Raw genomic sequence first — 22,109 nt, forward strand, 5'->3', positions numbered from 1 at the left:
TGTAGAAAGACTGAGCACAGTAGAAATAAGACATAATTCTTATGATTCTTTAGTTTGTAATACATCATTATATTTGTGCTTGAGTGGGTCAACAGGCCGAAAGAATTGGGAGAGTTGCAAAAAAAACAGTCATATATTGTTATCAAACTTACAATTTCTTCATGAGTTTGGAGACAAAGACTATCTTCTGTTTAAATTGTTTTGGGAAAATAGGTCATCCTTTTTCAGAAAAATACTTTGAACCCATAATTCACACTACATAGATCTTAAATTTTTGCAGAAATTTATACAGATACATATGAAAGGTCAAATGACACACATTTAGAGAAATAAATATATAAGGAGCACCATGTCGATAGATGTGAAGATACACACAGGCAATCACACATACATCCCTCCTACCATAAAGTAAAATGTTGTTGACTACAGTCAAAAATTCTTTTCACAAAAATTCCATAAAAGGTGTTAAAGCAAATCACAGAATGAGAAATGACATTGACAAATCATATAACACACAGGAAACTCATATCCTTTATATTTAAGGAATGCCTAAAAATCAAGAAAAAGACAGAATATGATAGAAAAAGACATCACAAAACATGAGAAAGAACTAGTGTACAAACACATGAAGAAGTGTTGCACCTAATTTATTTGAGAAAAATGCAAATTAATATCTCAATAAGATACAACACATTACCATATACAGTACAGCCCCTGTACTTCAAAATGTGGGCAATTTTGGCGTGGAAACAATCATATTATGCAAGAAAGACTCTGAAGTCATGGCAAAGCTGATGTAGAAGGACAAGATTCACTTCCTCTAACCTAGGAAGTCCATTCCTAGGGGTGTTACACAAGGCAATTGTGCATACATACACACACACACACACACACACACACACACACATACATATTTCAAAATCAACTGAATAATATTTCAGAAAAGATAAACCTGAGAATTTATATATTTATCAATAGTAAAATAAACAAAGTCATTTTATTATATACAATATATACATTTCCAACTACACAATGAAATAGAAGAATCTTATTGATATCTTTTTGGAAATGAAGCAAAGTACAAAAGAAGACATGCAATAAAATCTGATTTATCTAGAAAGAAGGTCAAACTAACTTACGTTATTTCAGACATCATTTGTGTATGATATAATCCATGAGGAATTCAAAAGTTGTGATACTGGTTGTCTCTAGTAGGGTAGTCAGAGGTTGTAATACACTCCTTTGGGGTTTTAGCAATGCTCAATTTATGTTTCTGGGGTGTGATTTTTATAATTTTTATGCTTTATATTTGATGTACTCCTCTGAATGTGTCATATTTCATAATTTTGAAAAACAGAGAAGGCGATATAATTTGTTAGAATCTTGCTTTGAAAAGGATCAAGGGATTGTGTTATAACTGATTGAGATAGAGGATCAAGAGAAGTTTCAAGATACTTTTGACTCATAGAAAGGCCCTCTCCTATAGGTTCATAAAGAATATAACCTTGGTTTTCTTAAATACAGTTTATATTGTTACACTTTAAACTTTTTTGTTGTTGTTGTTTCAGTGTAGAATGTAAGATCTGGTTCTGATTTGGTCTCTTTCTAAGTTTGCCATGCAGTTGTCTCTTTCTATTTAGAAGTCCACCTTTACTCTCCATACTTCCTATAGAGTTTATTTTGGACTTTCTATTCTGTTCCATTGGTGATCTATACATTCAAGACTCATTACCACATTTTTAACCTTTATTTTTAACAATGTATCTTCTTTTTTGTGTTGAGTACTTTTATGTTGTTTTCACACTGTGCTTTTGGTTTTCATTCTTTCAGTAATTCTCTCTACATTTTAATATATTACTTACTATTGTTTTATTAAGCATGACAAGAAAGACAATATCAAAATGGTTATTAATGTGGGGTCCAGATTCAAAAGCCCCCTGTGGTATTGCCTTGAGATGACTTAATTATCTTCAGTGCCTTAAATTTAATAACTTTAATAATAGTCCCACTAATAAACATGAAAATGTTTTAAATAATGATAATTACAATAAAGCAATACTTCATGTTCATAGGATTTTGTGAGCAATAGATGTGCTATTACAGGGACCACAACTGGAACATGGTGAATCCTGAAAAAATATTAGCTGCTATTACTAACTATTTACGATGCTAAGGAATAAAGAAGTTGTACACGTTTACTATTGCTGTTGTAACAAATGACCACCAACTAAGTGACTCAAAACTTATAATAAGAGTGAGATCTGAGTTTCTAAAAAACATTTCAGTAATAATAAATTAAAATGCGGCTCCGGGCGGAGAAGCTGAATGTGTAATCAGCAGTGGATTGTAAGTACCCGAGGCAAAGAAAGCTCAGTGCGCCCCGCCTTTTTTTTTTTTTCTTTTTCTTTTTTTTTGAATACTTTTTATACAGGGAGAGTTTGTGGATTGGGTTTGTTGGAGGGGCTGTGGTTTCTGTGCCGAAAATCCACTCCGCGGGAGCCGCCATTTGCTTTCTGCTTGCTGTCTTGATGGCTCTGTATACACTGTCCGGCAGCCGCACCTAGAGGTTGGAGCTGGGCTGCGTGCCGAGCCCTGTCCTCCGAAGGCTGGACTGCAGCCTCGAGCGTCTCGGTGGCCTGTTCGCCGCTGCACCTTCGGGCAGAGCCTGCTCTGGGGTCGTTCTGCACCCCCCTGCCAGGGGACCCGTGCTCCGGAGGAGGGGGATGGAGAGCCGCGGCGGCAGCCGCTTGGGCCCCTGGGGCCGGGCACAGGGCTGAAGAGCTGCAGAAGCCAGGGCGGCTCTGCTATGGTCGCAGACAAGCATGGCCCAGAGACAGCGACAGCGGCAGGGTTTCATTTCTAGAAATCTGGACTGGAAACAGAAGCAGCAGTTTGTATAATCCCAAGAACTTGCTTATACCAGGAAGCTGTAAGGGCAACATGAATAGCATTGAGGAGATGTAACATGGTGGCAGGCGCAGAGAGATCAAGTCTCTGACATCTTCAACTGCGCGGGCATAGGGAGCCGTAAACTGTCTAAATGCTGTTTGCTCAGGAACACTAGGCAATGCTGAGCTGACGTGGATCTGGGGTGTACAGGCTGGGCCCCTCAGAACACACACACAGAGCCCGAATCGGAAGCAATTAAGCTCCGGTTCGCCTGCTTCGTCTGCTTCGTGTGACTCAGCACTAACGACCCCGCTGAAATAATTGGCCGGCCCTTAGGAACTTACAGAGGTAAAAGCCAACCGAGCCTTCATAGGCAGTGGCCACAGGACTGAAACGGGGATTGGGAGAGACAGTCAGGACCCACCCGTTGCATTGGTCACCCGGCAAAGGGAACAAACGGTCACCATTTGCATGGGATATCACCATGGCAGAGAAACGGCGTCACGGGCGGAGGAGATAACTGCATTGAAACCAGCGCGACAGGTGTGTAATCCCCTAGTCATCTCTCTCCACACAGCAGGGAAAACTTAAGGGCCACTCCCAGCTCTCCTGTGAACGCAATAACCAGACCGAGGGAATCAGGAGTGGCGCTGGACTCGCGGCGCGGAACTCCCGGCTACCGCTCCCACCAGTGCTGACAACTGAGGTCTCTTGCACCAGCTACCGGGGGCGTGGCTACAGGAGGGCAAGCAAATTCGCTGGGGGATCTCAGCCCCAAGCTCTACAAACTTAGGGTCTGAGGGAGGCAAACAGGGAGAGTGAGCCCAGGTGTTCATGAAAACAGGGCTCCCAGGAACAGCAGACCTGGCGTGTAGCCAGTATTGTGGTGAGCGCCACAGGTGAGCACGGCCTGGCTTGAGGAAACACAAGACAAGGCCCTAGACACTCAGGATTGGAGACCCGCCCAGTCTAGGAGAAAGAGCTGCTGCACAGTGAATGGTTCCCACCTATTGAGAGGAGAAGCTTGGCCCAGTGGGCACAGCTCCACCTACTGGAAGAGAAGTTAATAGAACTCTAGGACTGCATTTATTATTATTATTATCATTTTTTTTCTTTTTCTTTTTTGTTTTTTTTTCTCTTCTTTTTCTTTCATTTTCAATTTTTATTTGTTGTTGTTCTTTAACTTTTTTTCAATGTTTCTATTTTTTTTAATTTTTTTTATTTTATTATTTTTTTTTTAATTTTAATTTTCATTTTTTATTATCACTATTATTTTTCTTAAAATTTTTTTTCATCTTTCCTTTCTTTCTTTATTATCTAATCTTTGTTATTCTTGTTTCTTTTGTCTTTTCATTTCTTTTCAATTTTCTTATTCCCCCTTCCTTGAATTCTACCTGCCTACTCTCATTCTCTTTAGTGACTTCTTCCCTTCCCTTCTAATATCTTTCCTCTCAAGCATCAAATAAATCTATAAGAGTAAACAGTAACTCAGCAGTCAAACAGAACAAGAAGAAACATGAGCAGCATAAAAAAGCAAGGAAGAAAAGTAGTACAAACAATGAAGGACAGCCTAAATATTCAGGAGGACCTAGAGTCAGCAGAAAAATGGTCATATAAAGAACTCAAGGAATACCTTAGACAGATGGAATGGAACCTTAAAGAAGATACGAGACAGCAAATTCAAACAGTGAAAGAACACTTTGAAAATGAATTACATAGACAGATAAAAGAAGAAGTTAAGCATCTTTATCAGGAGATTGAGATTATAAAAAAAAACCAAACAATAATTCTAGAAATGAAGGAAACGATAAACCAAATTAAAAACTCAATTGAGAGTATCACTAACAGAGTGGAGCAAGTAGAAGCCAGAACATCAGATAATGAAGACAAAATATATCATCTTGAAAAGAGCCTAGCCAACTCAGAAAGGCTGGTTAAAAACCACGAGAAAAACATCCAAGAGATATGGGATAACATAAAGAAACCAAACCTACGAGTCATCGGGATAGAAGAAGGTACAGAGATTCAAACCAAGGGAATGAGTAACCTGCTGAAAGAAATAATTACAGAAAACTTTCCAGAAATAAAAAAGGAAACGGATATACAAATTGTAGATGCATACAGGACACCGAGCACACAAAATCACAGTAGACCAACGCCAAGACACATTGTTATGAAGATATCCAATATACAGAACAAAGAGAAAATACTAAAAGCTACAAGAGAAAGGAGGCAGATTACATTCAGGGGTAAACCAATAAGGTTAACAACGGATTTTTCATCACAGACGCTGAAAGCGAGAAGATCCTGGAACAACGTATTTCAAACACTGAAAGACAATGGATGCCAACCAAGAATTCTGTATCCAGCAAAATTAAGCTTCAGGTACGATAACGAAATAAAAATCTTTCATGATAAACAAAAGCTAAAAGAATTTGCAGCCAGAAAACCAGCATTGCAAAGCATCTTGAGCAAAACACTACACGAGGAAGAAATGAAAAACAATAACCAAAACCATCAGTGGGAAGTGCCTCTATAAAGACAGAGGGCGGGGGGAAAGCTAACCATGGAGAAACAAACTAAATTAAAAAAAAAAAAAAAAGAAGAAGATAAATAATCAAACATGGCTGGAAGTACAAACCATATATCAATAGTAACTCTAAACATTAATGGCTTAAACTCTCCAATAAAGCGACATAGGCTGGTAACATGGATTAAAAAAACAAATCCAACAATATGCTGCCTCCAGGAGACACATCTGATTGGAAAAGACATACACAGGCTGAAGGTGAAAGGTTGGGAAAAAATATACCACGCACACGGTCCTCGTAAGCAAGCAGGGGTGGCCATCCTCATATTGAATAAAATTGACTTCAAGACTAAATTAATCAAAAGGGATAAGGAAGGACATTATATACTGTTAAAAGGAACCATTCACAAACAAGACATAACAATTATCAATATTTATGCACCAAATAATGGTGCTGCGACGTTCATAAAACAAATTCTCCTCAAGTTCAAGAATCAAATAGACCACAACACAATAATTATGGGTGACTTCAACACACCTCTCTCACAATTGGACAGATCCTCCAAACAAAAGCTGAATAAAGAAACTATAGAACTCAATATCACAATCAACAACCTAGACTTAACTGACATATATAGAATATATCAACCATCATCAAGTGGATATACTTTTTACTCAGCAGCACATGGATCCTCCTCAAAAATAGACCATATATTATGCCATAGGGCAACCCTCAGTAAATATACAGGGGTGGAGATAATACCATGCATTTTATCTGATCATAATGGAATGAAACTGGAAATCAATGATAAAAGAAGGAAGGAAAAATCCTACATCACATGGAAAATGAACAATATGTTACTGAATGATCAATGGGTTACAGAAGACATAAAGGAAGAAATCAGAAAATTCTTAGAGATAAATGAAAATACAGACACAACATATCGGAATCTATGGGACACAATGAAAGCAGTTTTAAGAGGGAAATTCATCGCTTGGAGGTCATTCCTCAAAAAAAGGAAAAACCAACAAATAAATGAGCTCACACTTCACCTCAAAGCCCTAGAAAAGGAAGAGCAAAACAACAGCAAATGTAGCAGAAGGCAAGAAATAATCAAAATCAGAGCGGAAATCAACGAAATTGAAAGAAACTATTGAAAAAATTAACAAAACTAAAAGTTGGTTCTTTGAAAAAATAAACAAGATCGACAGACCTTTAGCCATGCTAACGAAGAGAAGAAGAGAGAGAACTCAAATCACTAACATACGGGATGGAAAAGGCAATATCACAACAGACACTACAGAAATACAGAAGACAATTAGAAATTATTTTGAAAACCTATATTCCAATAAAATAGAAGATAGTGAAGACATCGATAAATTCCTTAAGTCATATGATTTACCCAGACTGAGTCAGGAGGATACTCACAACTTAAACAGACCAATAACAATAGATGAAATAGAAGAAGCAATCAACAGACTTCCAACCAAGAAAAGCCCGGGACCAGATGGGTATACAACGGAGTTTTACAAAACCTTTAAGGAAGAATTAATGCCAATACTTTTCAAGTTATTTCAGGAAATAGAAAAAGAAGGAGCTCTGCCAAATTCATTCTATGAGGCCAACATCACCCTGATTCCGAAACCAGACAAAGACACCTCAAAGAAAGAAAACTACAGACCAATATCTCTGATGAACCTAGATGCAAAAATTCTCAATAAAATTCTGGCGAATCGGATACAAAGGCACATCAAAAAAATTGTGCACCATGATCAAGTAGGATTCATCCCTGGGATGCAAGGATGGTTCAATATACGGAAATCAATAAATGTTTTTCACCACATCAATAGACTTAAAAATAAGAACCATATGATCATCTCAATAGACGCAGAAAAAGCATTCGACAAAGTACAGCATCCCTTTATGTTCCAAACATTAGAAAAAATAGGGATAACAGGAACTTACCTCGACATTGTAAAAGCTATCTATGCTAAGCCTCAGGCTAGCATCATTCTCAATGGAGAAAAATTGAAGGCATTCCCCCTAAAATCTGGAACAAGACAGGGATGCCCTCTATCACCACTTCTATTCAATATAGTTCTCGAAACACTGGCCAGAGCAATTAGACAGACGAAAGAAATTAAAGGCATCAAAATAGGAAAGGAAGAACTTAAATTATCACTATTTGCAGATGACATGATTCTATACCTAGAAGACCCAAAAGGGTCTACAAAAAAACTACTAGAACTAATAAATGAATTCAGCAAAGTGGCAGGATATAAAATCAACACGCATAAATCAAAAGCATTTCTGTATATCAGCGACAAAGCTTCTGAAACGGAAATGAGGAAAAACACTCCATTCACAATATCCTCAAAAAAAAATAAAACACTTGGGAATCAACCTAACAAAAGAGGTGAAAGATTTATATAATGAAAACTACAAAACCCTAAAAAGAGAAGTAGAAGAAGATCTTAGAAGATGGAAAAATATACCCTGTTCATGGATAGGCAGAACTAACATCATCAAAATGGCGATATTACCAAAAGTTCTCTATAGGTTTAATGCAATGCCAATCAAAATCCCAACGGCATTTCTTGTAGAAATGGATAAAGCAATCATGAAATTCATATGGAAGAATAAAAGACCCAGAATAGCAAAAGCAATTCTAAGTAGGAAGTGCGAATCAGGCGGTATAGCGATACCAGACTTAAAACTATATTACAGAGCAATAGTAACAAAAACAGCATGGTACTGGTACCAAAACAGGAGGGTGGACCAATGGTACAGAATAGAGGACACAGAGACTAATCCACAAAGCTACAACTATCTTATATTTGATAAAGGAGCTAAAAGCATGCAATGGAGGGAGGATAGCATCTTCAACAAATGGTGCTGGGAAAACTGGAAATCCATATGCAACAAAATGAAACTGAATCCCCTCCTCTCGCCATGCACAAAAGTTAACTCAAAGTGGATCAAGGAGCTAGATATCAAATCAGAGACTCTGCGTCTGATAGAAGAAAAAGTTGGCTCCGATCTACATATTGTAGGGTCGGGCTCCAAATTCCTTAATAGGACACCCATAGCACAAAAGTTGATAACAAAAATCAACAAATGGGACTTACTTAAACTGAAAAGTTTTCTCTCAGCAAGAGAAACAATAAAAGAGGTAAATAGGAAGCCTACATCATGGGAACAAATTTTTACTCCTCACACTTCAGATAGAGCCCTAATATCCAGAGTATACAAAGAACTCAAAAAATTAAACAATAAGAAAACAAATAACCCAATCAACAAATGGGCCAAAGACCTGAACAGACACTTCTCAGAGGAGGACATACAATCAATCAACAAGTACATGAAAAAATGCTCACCATCTCTAGCAGTCAGAGAAATGCAAATCAAAACCACCCTAAGATACCATCTCACTCCAGTAAGATTGGCAGCCACTATGAAGTCAAACAACAACAAGTGCTGGAGAGGATGTGGGGAAAAGGGTACTCTTGTACATTGCTGGTGGGACTGCAAACTGGTGGGGCCAATCTGGAAATCAGTATGGAGATTCCTGGGAAAGCTGGGAATGGAACCACCATTTGACCCAGCTATTGCCCTTCTTGGACTTTTCCCCGAAGACCTTAAAAGAGCGTACTACAGGGATACTGCTACATCGATGTTCATAGCAGCACAATTCACAATTGATAGACTGTGGAACCAACCCAGATGCCCTTCAATAGATGAATGGATAAAAAAAATGTGGCATTTATACACCATGGAGTATTACGCAGCACTAAAAAATGACAAAATCATAGAATTTGCAGGGAAATGGATGGCACTAGAGCAGATTATGCTTAGTGAAGCTAGCCAATCCCTAAAAAACAAATACCAAATGTCTTCTTTGATATAATGAGAGCAACTAAGAACAGAGCAGGGAGGAAGAGCAGGAAGAAAAGATTAACATTAAACAGATAGATGAGGTGGGATGGAAAGGGAGAGAAAAGGGAAATTGCATGGTAATGGAGGGAGACCCTCATTGTTATACAAAATTACATATAAGAGGTTGTGAGGGGAATGGGAAAATAAACAAGGAGAGATATGAATTACAGTGGATGGGGTAGAGAGAGAAGATGGGAGGGGAGGGAGGGGGGATGGTAGAGGATAGGAAAGGTAGCAGAATACAACAGTTACTAATAGGGTATTATGTAAAAATGTGGATGTGTAACCGATGTGATTCTGCAATCTGTATTTGGGGTAAAATTGGGAGTTCATAACCAACTTGAATCTAATGTATGAAATATGATATGTCAAGAGCTTTATAATGTTTTTAACAACCAATAAAAAAAATTAAAAAAAAAATAAATTAAAATGCTCAGAGAAAATGGCACATGTGGTATATAGAAGCTTCTATTATATGACAACATAGAACTTGAGAAATGTTGGAAATAAACATTTACTCAGGATGCTCAGTAAAATTATCTCTTAAAATATGCTAGAAAGGGCTGGTGTTGTAGCTCAGTGGTTGAGCACTTGCCTAGCACTTGTGAGACCCTGAGTTCGATCCTTAGCATCACATTAAGATACATAAATAAAATAAAAGTACTGTATCCATCTACAACTACAAAAAATAAAAATAAATATGTTACAAAGAAAGAAAGAAAGAGAGGAAGAAAGAATAAGAGCAAGGGCCGGGGTTGTGGCTTAATGGTAGGGCCCTTGCCTTGCATGGGTGATGCACTGGGTTAGATCCACATAAAAATAAATAAATAAAGGTATCATATCTATCTACAACTAAAATAATATTTAAAAAAATACAAGCTTATACCCTACAATTCTGGAAATCAGAAGTCTGCAAGGCTAATCTCAGGCATTAGCAAGTTTGTGATTCATATGAAAACTCCAGGAGAGAATCTATTTCCTCACTTTTCATTATACCTAAATAATTTAATCATTTAATTTCATGATAATAAGATCAATGGGGACAGAAATACATAGTCTAGTTCTTAGTACTAAAAAACTATCCCTGTTCATCTTTCAGTGCCTTTTCTTGTCATTTTGTATCCAATGACACAGTTCTGTTCTAGGTGACAGAGTATGTGGGGACACATGGGAGCCAAGGAAGCTGGTGGGAAGGAAAGTTTGTGGACCACTGGTGGAAGCAAATTGCTCCTCTAGAGTTTTCTAAGGGGAAGACCTCTTATTTGGTGGAGAGATACTAGAGAAGTGTTAGTGAGCTAGATGTCAGATTATTTGTAGTGTGGTCTAGACTAACAGTATAAATGGTGGGAACTTTGGATAAGCAGATTAAATATGGTATGACCCAGGTTTAAAAGTGTGTTGAAGATGAGTAGTAATGATAAAGAAAGTTGTTCTTTCCAACTATGCCATTTCCTCAGGTGTAAAATACATGTTATTTTCTGTTTTGTGGTCTGCATAGCTCACAAAGATTCCTATAGAGTATTGCTAAACAAATGCTCAGCCAGTGTGCTGGTACCTTATAGAGTTGAGGTCAAGTCTAGAAACATAGCTGAGCAGACTTTTGCTGATACAAGAAGTTTAGAGAAATAAAATTCTCAAAGAACAGAAAAAAAAGTACAGATATTAACACTCATGTGCTTTTCTTTTGTATATAAGTAAAAAACATTTTGAGCAACTAAAAAATAAATGATGGACTTCTAATATCTCCCCACTGTTAATTCTTTACATAATTAAGTAGTTATAAGGGATAAAGAAATGTAACTTTGTGGAGTATTCCTACAATTTTTAAAACTTTTATTGGAGTTAAACAAAACAAATAGAAAGGCATAGCAAAGTGTATTTTAATTCTAGTTTTAAAGAAATTCCTAATCTCCTGATGAAAATTTAGAAGCTTTCCCCATAGAATTTAACTACTGTGAAACATTTTTAAAAAGAGTTAAAACCATAATAGATTTATGGCTTAATAATATTTTATAGTTAAAACTATGTATTAACAGATACATTCATTTAATCAATATTTTTAAATAATCAAGAGGCTCTCATAAAAGACTGAAAAGGTTATGAGGATTTAACTTTCACATAGAGAAAGTATAAAACTAAATGAGCATCATCAGAATTTTGGCACATTACACATTACTTATGCCTATTATTTATGAGGTCTAAAGGATTTTAAATAATACATAAAGATTAAGACCAATGTTTTCTATTATAAAATTCTCTGAGCTATGAACTAACTCGGGTGAGGATGAATGCAAAGGAAAAGGCTTTCTCTTTAGCCCTTAAGCACATGACACAATTTTACAGTAGTATTTCCTTTCATCCTCTAGAGATGTCCATCTCATCATAACATTATTTTCTTTAAGCTTGGAATTTCTCCATGCAGAGGTCAACTGACAATGCTGATGATTTGCACCATTGTTCATAGAAGAGCAGCCTTCACCCAGTTGAGAAGGGCACATTGTTTTAACTTTACCACTGGGGCCTCCTTTTGATGGCATCTAGCACTGGGCCAGCAGCAAGAGTGATGCTGAACAGAGGCCAAAACCTAGAACAATTTCCATTTGATTGTGGTTAACAACACCTAGGTAATTTGTCATACCTAGAGACAAAATGAAAGATTAGGCAAAAGGCTTTGGGATTGTTTAAATGTTCATTGTCCCACATTTTATAGTTTCTCATCTTCAGTGAAAAGAAATAGGAAGAGGAAGCTCTGATGTTTTCAGTACGTTAGAGTATGCTACATAAATCACTAGCACGGTGGAGATGCTGGATCTGATCATGAAACCTGGTGATTTGAGCTTGAGGGATCATGTCACCCCTTTCCTGAGAAGTAATAAATAAAAACAATAAAACTTAGCAATAAGCAAGGTCAGCCTCATTCTGATTGCCTACACCACTGACTTGTCCTTACTACCTTTAATGTACAGAAACAATAGACATTTCCATACTTTTCTTTTCCACTCAGGTAGGTCCATTCTACTTCTACAGTTAGTCACATTCCTCTTTCTCTAGTTCCAGAAACATCCAGTCCCTGAAATGTTGGAGTCTGTAGAATTCCATCCCAAGGCTCCTTTTTCACCTACGCTACCCGATTTCCTTGAGTAATCTTTGTCACAACTTGACTTCAATCCTCTTTCCCAATCCTCTTTTCCATATTTAGGAAAATATTAACGGTGTTTGTAAGAGAAGAAACTGACACAAAAACAGAATATCTAGGTGATGTTCAGTCAGGCGAGGTCTGAGCCTTAGATGAGGGAAATTGTCCAGGTCACCAAAATTTGGAGGGACGAGTACAAGAAAAGAATGAGGGGATCAAACACCAGAGTTTGCCCATAATGCCTTTCAGAAAAGAGCTATAATCCCCAAAATACCCTGGGGTAGTTACTGAAAATCTGGTATCCACAGATTCCATGGTAAGCCAGGGAAAATGTCGGGATGTTGTGTATCTTATGAGGTGTTCCCACAGGAATTCGCCAAAGAATCTAGGGAGCAGCAACACTGAGGATACCACTAATGGGAAAGGCAGCTTCAATGGCTCACAAGGGTGTGAGATACTCATATTTAGTTATCTCTTTGGGGCATCGCTAACCTCATATAAAACTGGGGACACAACAGTTCTGCTTCACAGTAAATAGATTAGATGAGAGAATGCATGCAGAGGGCTTTGTACAGTGCTTGGGAGAGAAGAACTCCTGCTTATTGAGTGATGAGAAACTACAGGACTTGGTGAAACAAGCACTGTGAGTTCAAGGCCATAAGAACCAGAGATGACCAAGGCAAGGACAACAGCAAAGACAAAATGCAAGATGAAATTGATGAAACAGGTATAATCAGGGCAAAGGATTTTCCAAAGCCATTAACAAATTAACAGAGAAGGCTAATCACTGTGGGACAGAAATGTCTTGCTATAGATTTAATAATTTATATTCTTATTCTACTCCACTCACCATTCTAAATCCAAATATTAATGTGCTTGCTTATCACAATAACCTCACAAATATGTCTAACCCCCATTTCTATTCTATGCAAGAGGAAAACAGGCACAGAGGACATAGATAACTTGCTTACACCATGTATTTGGTAACAGTGGAGCTTGGATGCACACCCCACGGTCTGATGCCACAGTCCCTGCCCCGAGCCACCCTAGTACTCTTCATCTCACCACACTGTTTCATGCTCTCATCCTTATAGAGAAAGGACAGAAACACAACCCTAGGCTGAAACAACTGATTCAATACCTGGAGCAGATGTGCCAAATTCCTGTGTTGCTGTGCCAAAATGTTTGCTATTTCTATTTCCATTTGTCTTATTTGCTGCTGATGGAGTCTCTCCTTCTCCTCCATCATTTGCTGCATCTGCCTATGAATCACCACCGCACTTTCTGCTTCAGCCTTGGCAGCCTCTGCTTTCACACGTGCCTCTGAGGAGAACAAGGAAAAGGATAAACCTTCTAGGACAGCTCTGTCCCTCCCTTGGGCCTCCTGTTCTCATTCCTTATTGTTCCAACCCACACAGAAAATTCCTGCCATTGTTTTTCCTTCCAGATAACCATACTGCAACTGATCCTGCCATACTCAGATACCACCTGTGGGGATAAGAAGCCTCTTTGTCTGTCTTGATCTAGGTGAATGATCTCAGCTAGGCCAGGATACATGAATTTCAAATTTCTGGACATTTCTTGTCTTTCTTGCATTACTTCTGTTCTCTTCTCACCTTCCATCTCCTTTTCCTTCGCTGTGAGAGCATGGTCTGTCTGTAGAACAGCGTTACGAACAGACTCTTTGGACTTTAAATACTTTTGTAGAGCTTCCTCAGCCTAGGAACCCCAAAAACACACAGTAAGATCCAGGAAATTGTGTTTAGCGATGTGCTACAATTGTACTTGTTGTTCCATCAATCATCTTTTCCTCTTAGAAGGCGCTCTGCCTGCACCTGATGGAGATGTCCATCAAGCCTCTCCACAGGTGGGGTTCAGAACCTGGCTGGGCCAATCAGAGCACCCAAGGCCACTTGATGAAGAGAACTCATTCACAGAAGGAAAAATACTGCAACTTGAGTGTTTTAAAGACTGGTAAGGATGCTGGGAAAGACATGTTCTGTTCCCAGAGGATTGAGGCACTAAGAGGAATTGAACTTTTATTCAGTTGTATCTTCCTGGTTGTCATGTGGGGCAAGTCTATTTGAAAATGAAGCCAATTATCAGGAAAATGGAGCAGAATAATGAAATAGGGGTTGGAAAGGAAAAGGAAAAGAAGACAATTGAGGACACTGTTTGAACTCTGGAAAGTATTCATATTAAAAACTTTTGATTTTAGATATTTAAACCAATTATATTTTTTCTTAAATAAGTTACAATAATTGGAACTCTGTTCTGTATAGCCAAAAATGGTCCCTTTGTTGCAGTCAGTACTCATGTTTGCAATATAATTTTAGTGATTATGGTGATGGTTCAGTTTAATTCCACAGCTATCATTAGCACACCCACATCCTGTGCTAAAATACCAACACCAGGTACATAATTCCCAGGCATGCTCATTCAGTTACAGAGTAACTCGGAGGCAGAGACATAAACTGCACTTCTGTTCCTGTGTGCATGTCCTGTCCTCAATGGCTTTTTAAAACAGATACCTCAGCATTTCACATAATTAATAGATAGAATCCTGGGAAATACCTGTATTCCTTTCCTGGGCTGTTGATGATACTTTGTCATTAGCTCCTTTGTCTTCTGAAGGTAGAGATTATGGCCTCCTGGCTTAGAATAAAGCCCCTGCTTCACTGCTTCTTCCAGAGGACCAAAAATATCCTGAAGTAAAGCTGAGCAACAATCAGAAGAGGCTTTCTCATTCTGCTTACAAATGTCATTCTGCTTTGCATCTAGTAGGGTCTTCAAAGGGAAAGAACCCACGGAGATATTAGCAACACCTCAGTCTTTCTGAAATTTATTTTTAAAGAGATTCTCTATTTATTTAAGAAACGTCAAAGAATATAAGCAAGACTATACCTTTCCCAGCAAACCTGAAATAGTTACAAGAATGATAGTCTATAAAATATGGCATTTATTTTGGGGAATGAAATTTCCTGAAACCCCTCTCTTGCATTTCTACTTTAGATGTGATCTTATGTCCACAGACCTCTAAACTCAAATCCTCATTTTAAATGCAGCCTACTCTTTTTCAGCATTTCTGGTTTCAGGATTTTTCTACCTTCAAGAAGTAGAAGTGAATAATTAGCTGGAATGACGTCAACTTGCTCTATTAATCCTAGATAGCTCATACTTTAGCAGATCCAAATGACAATTCTCTCTGCTTAATAAAAAGATAAAACATGACTTTGTAAATACAATTTTTTTTCTTTTCACATTTTTATTGGTTCATTGTAGTTTTATATAATGATGGGATTTGTTTTTATGTATTTAAACATGCAAAGAATACAACAATATATTTTGGCCAATATTATTCCCTGTAAATACAATGTTTTAAAGGAATGAAATCAATTCAAATTTAGTTCTTGGGTGTAACATGGTAAAGTTGAGCTGTGTGCATAGAGGAAAACTTCAGACCCTAAAGGGCCCAGGTATTTACATTTTGTTTACAAATGAAAAGTGACAATATGTACACATAGGCAAATATCATTATTTTCTAGTCTAATAGGAATTGTTTTTCTTAAAAAAGACTTATTGTGTTATTCACAGTAATATTTTTCCTTCTGTTAACCCTAAACCACATGAATTAGAATAAAACACACAATTACCTGTAATTCCTTCTGGAAACTTTGGTCCTCATCCTTGAAAGAGTTCTTTTTGAAGATTTCTGTGGCCTCTCCCTCGCTGGACCTGTGCAGGTCTACCAGCTCCTGGAGGGTCTCTGTGGGAAGCTGCACCTTCTGGCCCATCAGTTGGTCATAGTGGGCAAGTGCCCTTTTTATTGCAGCTGCATTCTCTCTCTGGGCCAGGGTCATGACTGCGTTCTCCATGCAGGGCAGATCTCCACTGTTGATAGCGTTGACATAGGTCAGCACCAGGTTCTCTAAACCTGCACAGAGGAAGAGATCCTGGTGTTATTTGCATAAAAAGTCAATGAAACAATTGACTAATTGATTAATTAATGTCAACTAATTCTGATAACATTCATTCAACAACTTTCTGACTAGTAGAGAACTTTCTTTAGGAAATCGTGAGATTAAGAAGACAGGTGTTTCCTTCTTTGGGAAAAGAAATAAGGGCTAAAGAAGAAAATAGCAAAAAAGTCTAGATATATGATTGTATGATTTTTTAAAAAATATTTTTATTAGTTTTTGATATTTTTTTTTTTACTTCTTTGTATGTGGTGCTGAGAATCAAACCTAGGGCGACACACATGCTAGGCAAGCGCTCTACGGCTGAGCCACAACCTCAGCCCCAAGATATATGATTGTATGATTTTAATCCTTCTCCATAGAGAAATAAGCAGATGATCTTATAAAATCATGCACATTCATGTGATTGGATTTTTTTGCCTCTTTAATCCTCCTTTTATTTCCCTCTGCCTTGGATTTCCATTTTCTTCAAAATTTCCTCTTCTCTCATTTTTTTTTAAGTATTTAAGTTATCATACCATTCTCTGAAGAGAAGCAAATTATACAATTTAGACCAATTGTCCCTTATTCTGTGTTGGAACTTCCTGGTTTTCCTTCTTTGTCATTTTTCTACTTCCCTCAATAATACAACAATCATTTACAAAGTTATGAAACCTGAAGTTGTTAGGTAAAGGTAGAGCAAGAAGTCTGATTGGATATTTAGAGGGTTTAGTTCAATACTGGACCTTAGTTCAATACTTGTAGCAACCAAGTTCCATTTTCACAGGGAACAGGTATGTGTCACTATATCTACCAAAATTGTGACACACCACATGCATCTAATTTATTTGTTGAACAAATGCTGTCAATCTATGGGGAGTAATCTAAATGAACAGGGGAAGACTGAAAGATAAAATATCTAACTTCATCATGTTCCTATTTCATGTAACCTTATAGGCATTACTAAAACAAATATTAGAAATACTTTTTGTATTCATTATAGCTTTTGTAAACATGGTGCATATGATTTGCACAGTGGTAATTGTTTATGCAATGTTGACCCAAGGACCTTGTTACATGTTACACATTATGTTGAATAGAAGGAAAATCCTTAAAGAGATACTCACAAGGTCCATTGACCTTGATGCCTCCTGGAAGTGTCTTGATCTTGGACTTGTTGAAGATGTGGGAAGAGAATTCTGCCATTTGTTGCACAAACTGAAAACTCAGCTCATCCTCCTTCAGTGGGAGATCTTCTTCTGGTGAGTGGGTGAATCAAAGACAAAGCACTTCCTGGTTGGAAAGAACTTCTGAATACACAGACGAGGCAAATTGAAACTTTGAGTTCTTTGATCACTACCTGGAGAAGAAAAAAAACAGTATTTATTTTCTTTAGAATTTACATTCACTTTAATCTATTCTCCTCAAATATATGTCCTTTCCCTGGTGTTACTCAACTTATTATGTCTTCATATACCGTTAGAAAAATATTAAGGATAACTAATCAGGGGAAAGAAAAAAGGAAAGAATTTTTCCCAAGAACAAGGGAGTAATAAATTTTGATATTGAACATATTACTTCATTTGAAATTAATAATATTCATTATTTTTTTAAAAAACAGCTAGGTGGATAAATAGGGAAAATGATACATTTAGCCTTCTACCCAAAAGAGATCATTTCTTGGGTTACTTTCCTTCTTCTTTCCAAAACCAAAGCATTTATTTACCTTTCTTCATCTTCAGTGAATTCTGCAGATATTCATCTGCTGTCATGAGTTGTCCATCTCTTTCCAGGCTTAGGTAGAAGTCTCTTAGAGTCCACACCAAGTCTGGAAAGAAGTTTCCAATGTCATCAGCATCTTTCACTCCATTGTCAGGCAATGTCCTTGCCCTGAGTATATCTGTCAGTTCTGTCACATTGCTGAGATGATTAAGGAAAAGTAGAAGAAATACCACAGCATCTAAGCCTATATTTGATTTCATGTTCCCTAAACCTGCATTTTGCATTTGGCAACTAACAAATCAACATTTCATCATCAGTGAATATGAGGGCTCTTGACTGTACATTCAGTGTCTACCCATTTTCATTTGGGGGATTTACAAAGTTTCACAGACTTGCAGCTGATGAATGGCGTTCTCTGTGGCTTTGGTGCCATCCTGAACCTCACAAGGATACTGCAGTAGGTCAATAGCCCCCTGGTCAATTTTGTTCATGGTATTGTATACAAAGGTGCTGCTCAGAAGGATTGCCAGAGCAAAGATCTGGATATCATTCTTATCATCACCCTAGAAGTCAAACAAATTTAAGTCATGTCAAATGGCATTTCCAAATGAACTATCATTGAAAATAAGATTCTGATATACAAGTGTTAAGCAGGGAAAACACAAGTGATCAAACACATGAACTTCCATAGTTTTATCATTGATAATTTTACCCGAAAGCATACATTTCTAACTCCCAAGTCTCACTTTTAGCCACTGATAGATAATTGCAAAATTAATAGTCAATGGGGTAACCAGAATAGTAAAATCAAGGTTTTCCAGGTACTAAAACAAAATCAGCCTATGTGAACAATCCATATATCTATTTTATCAAATAATTATTATCCACAGGGAGTTCATATTACTGATCTTACCTAATTTTAATGCTGTGGGATGAACTCATAATTAATATCGCCATTTTGTAAGGAAACTGAAGCTGAAATTTTGGATTACTATCTTTGCATCTTGGTAGGTAAATCAAATGTAAAAATCAAAATCAAAACATAAAAAACAAACAGAGGACATTCAAGAGAAAGTTTGGTTAGTTGCAAAAACCAGCTCATGAGAGTCAACTGTGTACATCTCTTCTCAAGTCTGAGTTTAGTGACTTCGCTTGAGTAGCTTGTAATTAGTTATGATAGGAATCTTTATGGAATGCTCAAGTTGTACAAATCCAATTCATTTTCTTCTGTGAACTTGTTGCTAAATACTTATTAGAATATAACTAGAGAAGACCCATGCAGTAAAAAGGATCCATGTGTCTACTTCTCCTATGATGAGTTGAATAAGACCCAAAAGAATATAAAAAATTTAGGGAGACTCACTCTTCTGTCATGGTCAGAAAGCAAAAAGTGCCAGAGCCCTGAGTTGAACCGAAGTTCATCTCATCCTGTGCCCACTACTAACCATATAAGCTTGTAAAGTGAGTTTATTTGCACCATTTTTATATACCTGGGAACTACTAAGCAAAAACATCAATGTAGTTCTAATACTCATTCTGCATTATAAGTATATTTTCTCACTTTAGGCTTCCAAACACTATTGAAAATAGAAACAAAAAAATGAGGGGCAATATAGTCCAGTCAAGTAAAAGTACAAATTTATAAAAACAAAATGAAAAACTCCTTGTACAAAGCATGTTCAGTGATAAGGAGTTTAATCATAAGAGAATCTTCTGTCCTTACCTTCTCTACATCACCCAGGCCTTCGGTGTCCAGCAGAACTAAGGTGTGGCCTGGCTTCTCAGGATGAGGCACACACCACATCCAGATTCCCTTGGTGTGAGACTGCACAGTGGAGCCCACAGAGAAGCCTGCAGAGGGGAGTGCAGGGGTTGTCACAGAGAAGGTGATCTAGAATTCGTGTATTTTCTTGATGATTCAGTTAGGGTTTGAGGAAAGCAAGATAAGAAAGCAGCAGAAAATACGATCTTCATTACAATAGAGAAATGGGGGAATAAAGTCAAATTTTGTAAGTGGAAAATTTTTATGGTTTTCATAATAATATGCAAGTAAATTTTTTAAAGTTTATAATTATGCATATGGACCATCTTATTATCCAAAGTACATGTTTGAAGACAGGAATTGGTGTGAATATACTTTGTCTACAATCAGAGATATGAAAAATTGTGTTCTGTATATGTAATAAGAATGGTAATGCATTCCGCTGTCATATATAAATAAATATGGAAATTATTTCATTGATCTCATTCTGTATGAGGGGAATATATTGTGTTTCTCCCTGAAAGACATTAAGATCGACATTTTTAAAAAGTTATATGTCAGGGACAGAAACCTTCCCTTTATCTCCCCAAGTTAAAAGACCCAGGTGTGGCCCAAACACTGGTTTTCACTGTCCCTCCTTGGCACTGTCTTTTTCCCCTCCATCCCCATGCTGGACGCCCATAGTGTGGTGGACAGAAGGCTCAGCAGAGCTCTGTTGGTGGCACTCACCCTTTTTCTTCCCAGCCAACTGGTTCATTAGGTAGGATTTGCCTGTGCTGCAGACACCCACGATGGCCACCACCACCATTGGCTGCGTGATGGCCGACAGGATCTGCAGGGCTTCCTGCTTGACCACTAGCTGCCCCTCCATGTTCTCGATGAGGCACACAGGGCAGGGCATGTAGGTCTCTGAGGCCATATCTGGGGTGTTCCTTAGTCTTCAAGGGAAGAGGTAGGATGAGCAGCAATTTCTAGTCTTCAAGCAGAAAAAGCCATTTTGCTTACTGAACCTGAAAACATAACTGTTCCCCAGCATGGTCTCTTTCTGAAGACATTAAAAAACAAAATATAAAAAAAGATAATCAAGAGCACCATGGTAAAGTCGGTCCTAGGCCTGCTATCAGTTACCTTGCTTATTCTTAAATATTTGGTGGACATCGAAAAATTTATTTCCTGAATCTTACCTACTGGTTCTTTGTATCTAACTCCTTCCCCTGGATTTTGGTTTACTTATATTCCTTTTTTATGTCCCTAGCTTGATTATTTGCCAAATATAAATTTTTGTATTTCTCTTACTTAAGTCCAGGTCCAAAGTGAATTGCATTAATTCTAAGCCATTATCTAGCATTAAAAATAATTTGCAGGTGCTTATTTCTTAAAGCTGCACTTTTGAAGTGCTTTTTACTTAGTTAATAAATCCCTTTATTGAAACAAATGTTCAAAGCATGATGATTTTATGACTGGCTATATGAGTGGATGACAAAACTTCTTTTATTAATATTTAACCAATTTCTACTTCTGTTCTTTAGCTCCTGTAATCTGAGGAGTCTCTGGTAAAATATTTTTAAGCAAATTTTTGCTTTTCTGACTTGTCATACTGTTAAAATTCTTCTTGAGTTTTCTGCCATTTTACAAAACTAAGAATTCACTATCTGTTTGACTTTATTTTCATGGACATCTTAAAATGAATACTTCTGGACTATTGTTGTAGCAGACTATATAAGCTGTGAATTTCTTTGTTGTTGTAGACAACCATAAAGATCCATTCTCTCCCTTTCTCATACCCAAAGCCCTGTCAATCCTCTAGAAAAGACAAAACAGAAACTGCTGCTTGGAAACAATAGTAGGAAGTCACAAATTGCCTTCACACATGGCACAGCTCCAGGGCATGGAAGTCAGAGAATGCTTGTACTGCAGAAAGGGGCAATTTTATGATGAATTTAGAAGCTCAGATGCCAGGTGTCTTTCCATTTTAATATACTGCTAGTACAATATTGGCACCATAGATAAGTAGAATTCTGGCTGCCTGACTTACATGTAGCAGATGTGAGAATCATATTTAGATTAGAAAAATGTGGCAACTCCCAATTATAATCTACACTAATTAGCTATAAAAACAGAAGTTATATAACTAAATCTGTATACAGATATTCTGAGCTTACAAACTCTCATGCTTT

General features: G+C 37.4%; 1 protein-coding gene across 1 annotated transcript in view; it reads right to left on the reverse strand.

The window, feature by feature from the left end:
* The window catches only part of LOC114092546 (guanylate-binding protein 5-like), a 32,221-nt gene extending 11,370 nt beyond the window's left edge, over positions 1–20,851 (reverse strand). Inside the window, 11 exon segments of the mRNA XM_071618613.1 lie at positions 13,464–13,579; positions 13,634–13,815; positions 14,109–14,211; positions 15,067–15,279; positions 16,146–16,426; positions 17,576–17,695; positions 17,698–17,808; positions 18,175–18,368; positions 18,624–18,733; positions 19,894–20,021; positions 20,662–20,851. Coding sequence (XP_071474714.1) covers positions 13,464–13,579; positions 13,634–13,815; positions 14,109–14,211; positions 15,067–15,279; positions 16,146–16,426; positions 17,576–17,695; positions 17,698–17,808; positions 18,175–18,368; positions 18,624–18,733; positions 19,894–20,021; positions 20,662–20,851 — 1,748 coding nt within the window.
* Between the last annotated feature and the right edge of the window lie 1,258 nt (positions 20,852–22,109).

Source organism: Marmota flaviventris, chromosome 10 (assembly GCF_047511675.1).
Source record: "Marmota flaviventris isolate mMarFla1 chromosome 10, mMarFla1.hap1, whole genome shotgun sequence".
NCBI classification, from domain to species: Eukaryota; Metazoa; Chordata; class Mammalia; order Rodentia; family Sciuridae; genus Marmota; species Marmota flaviventris.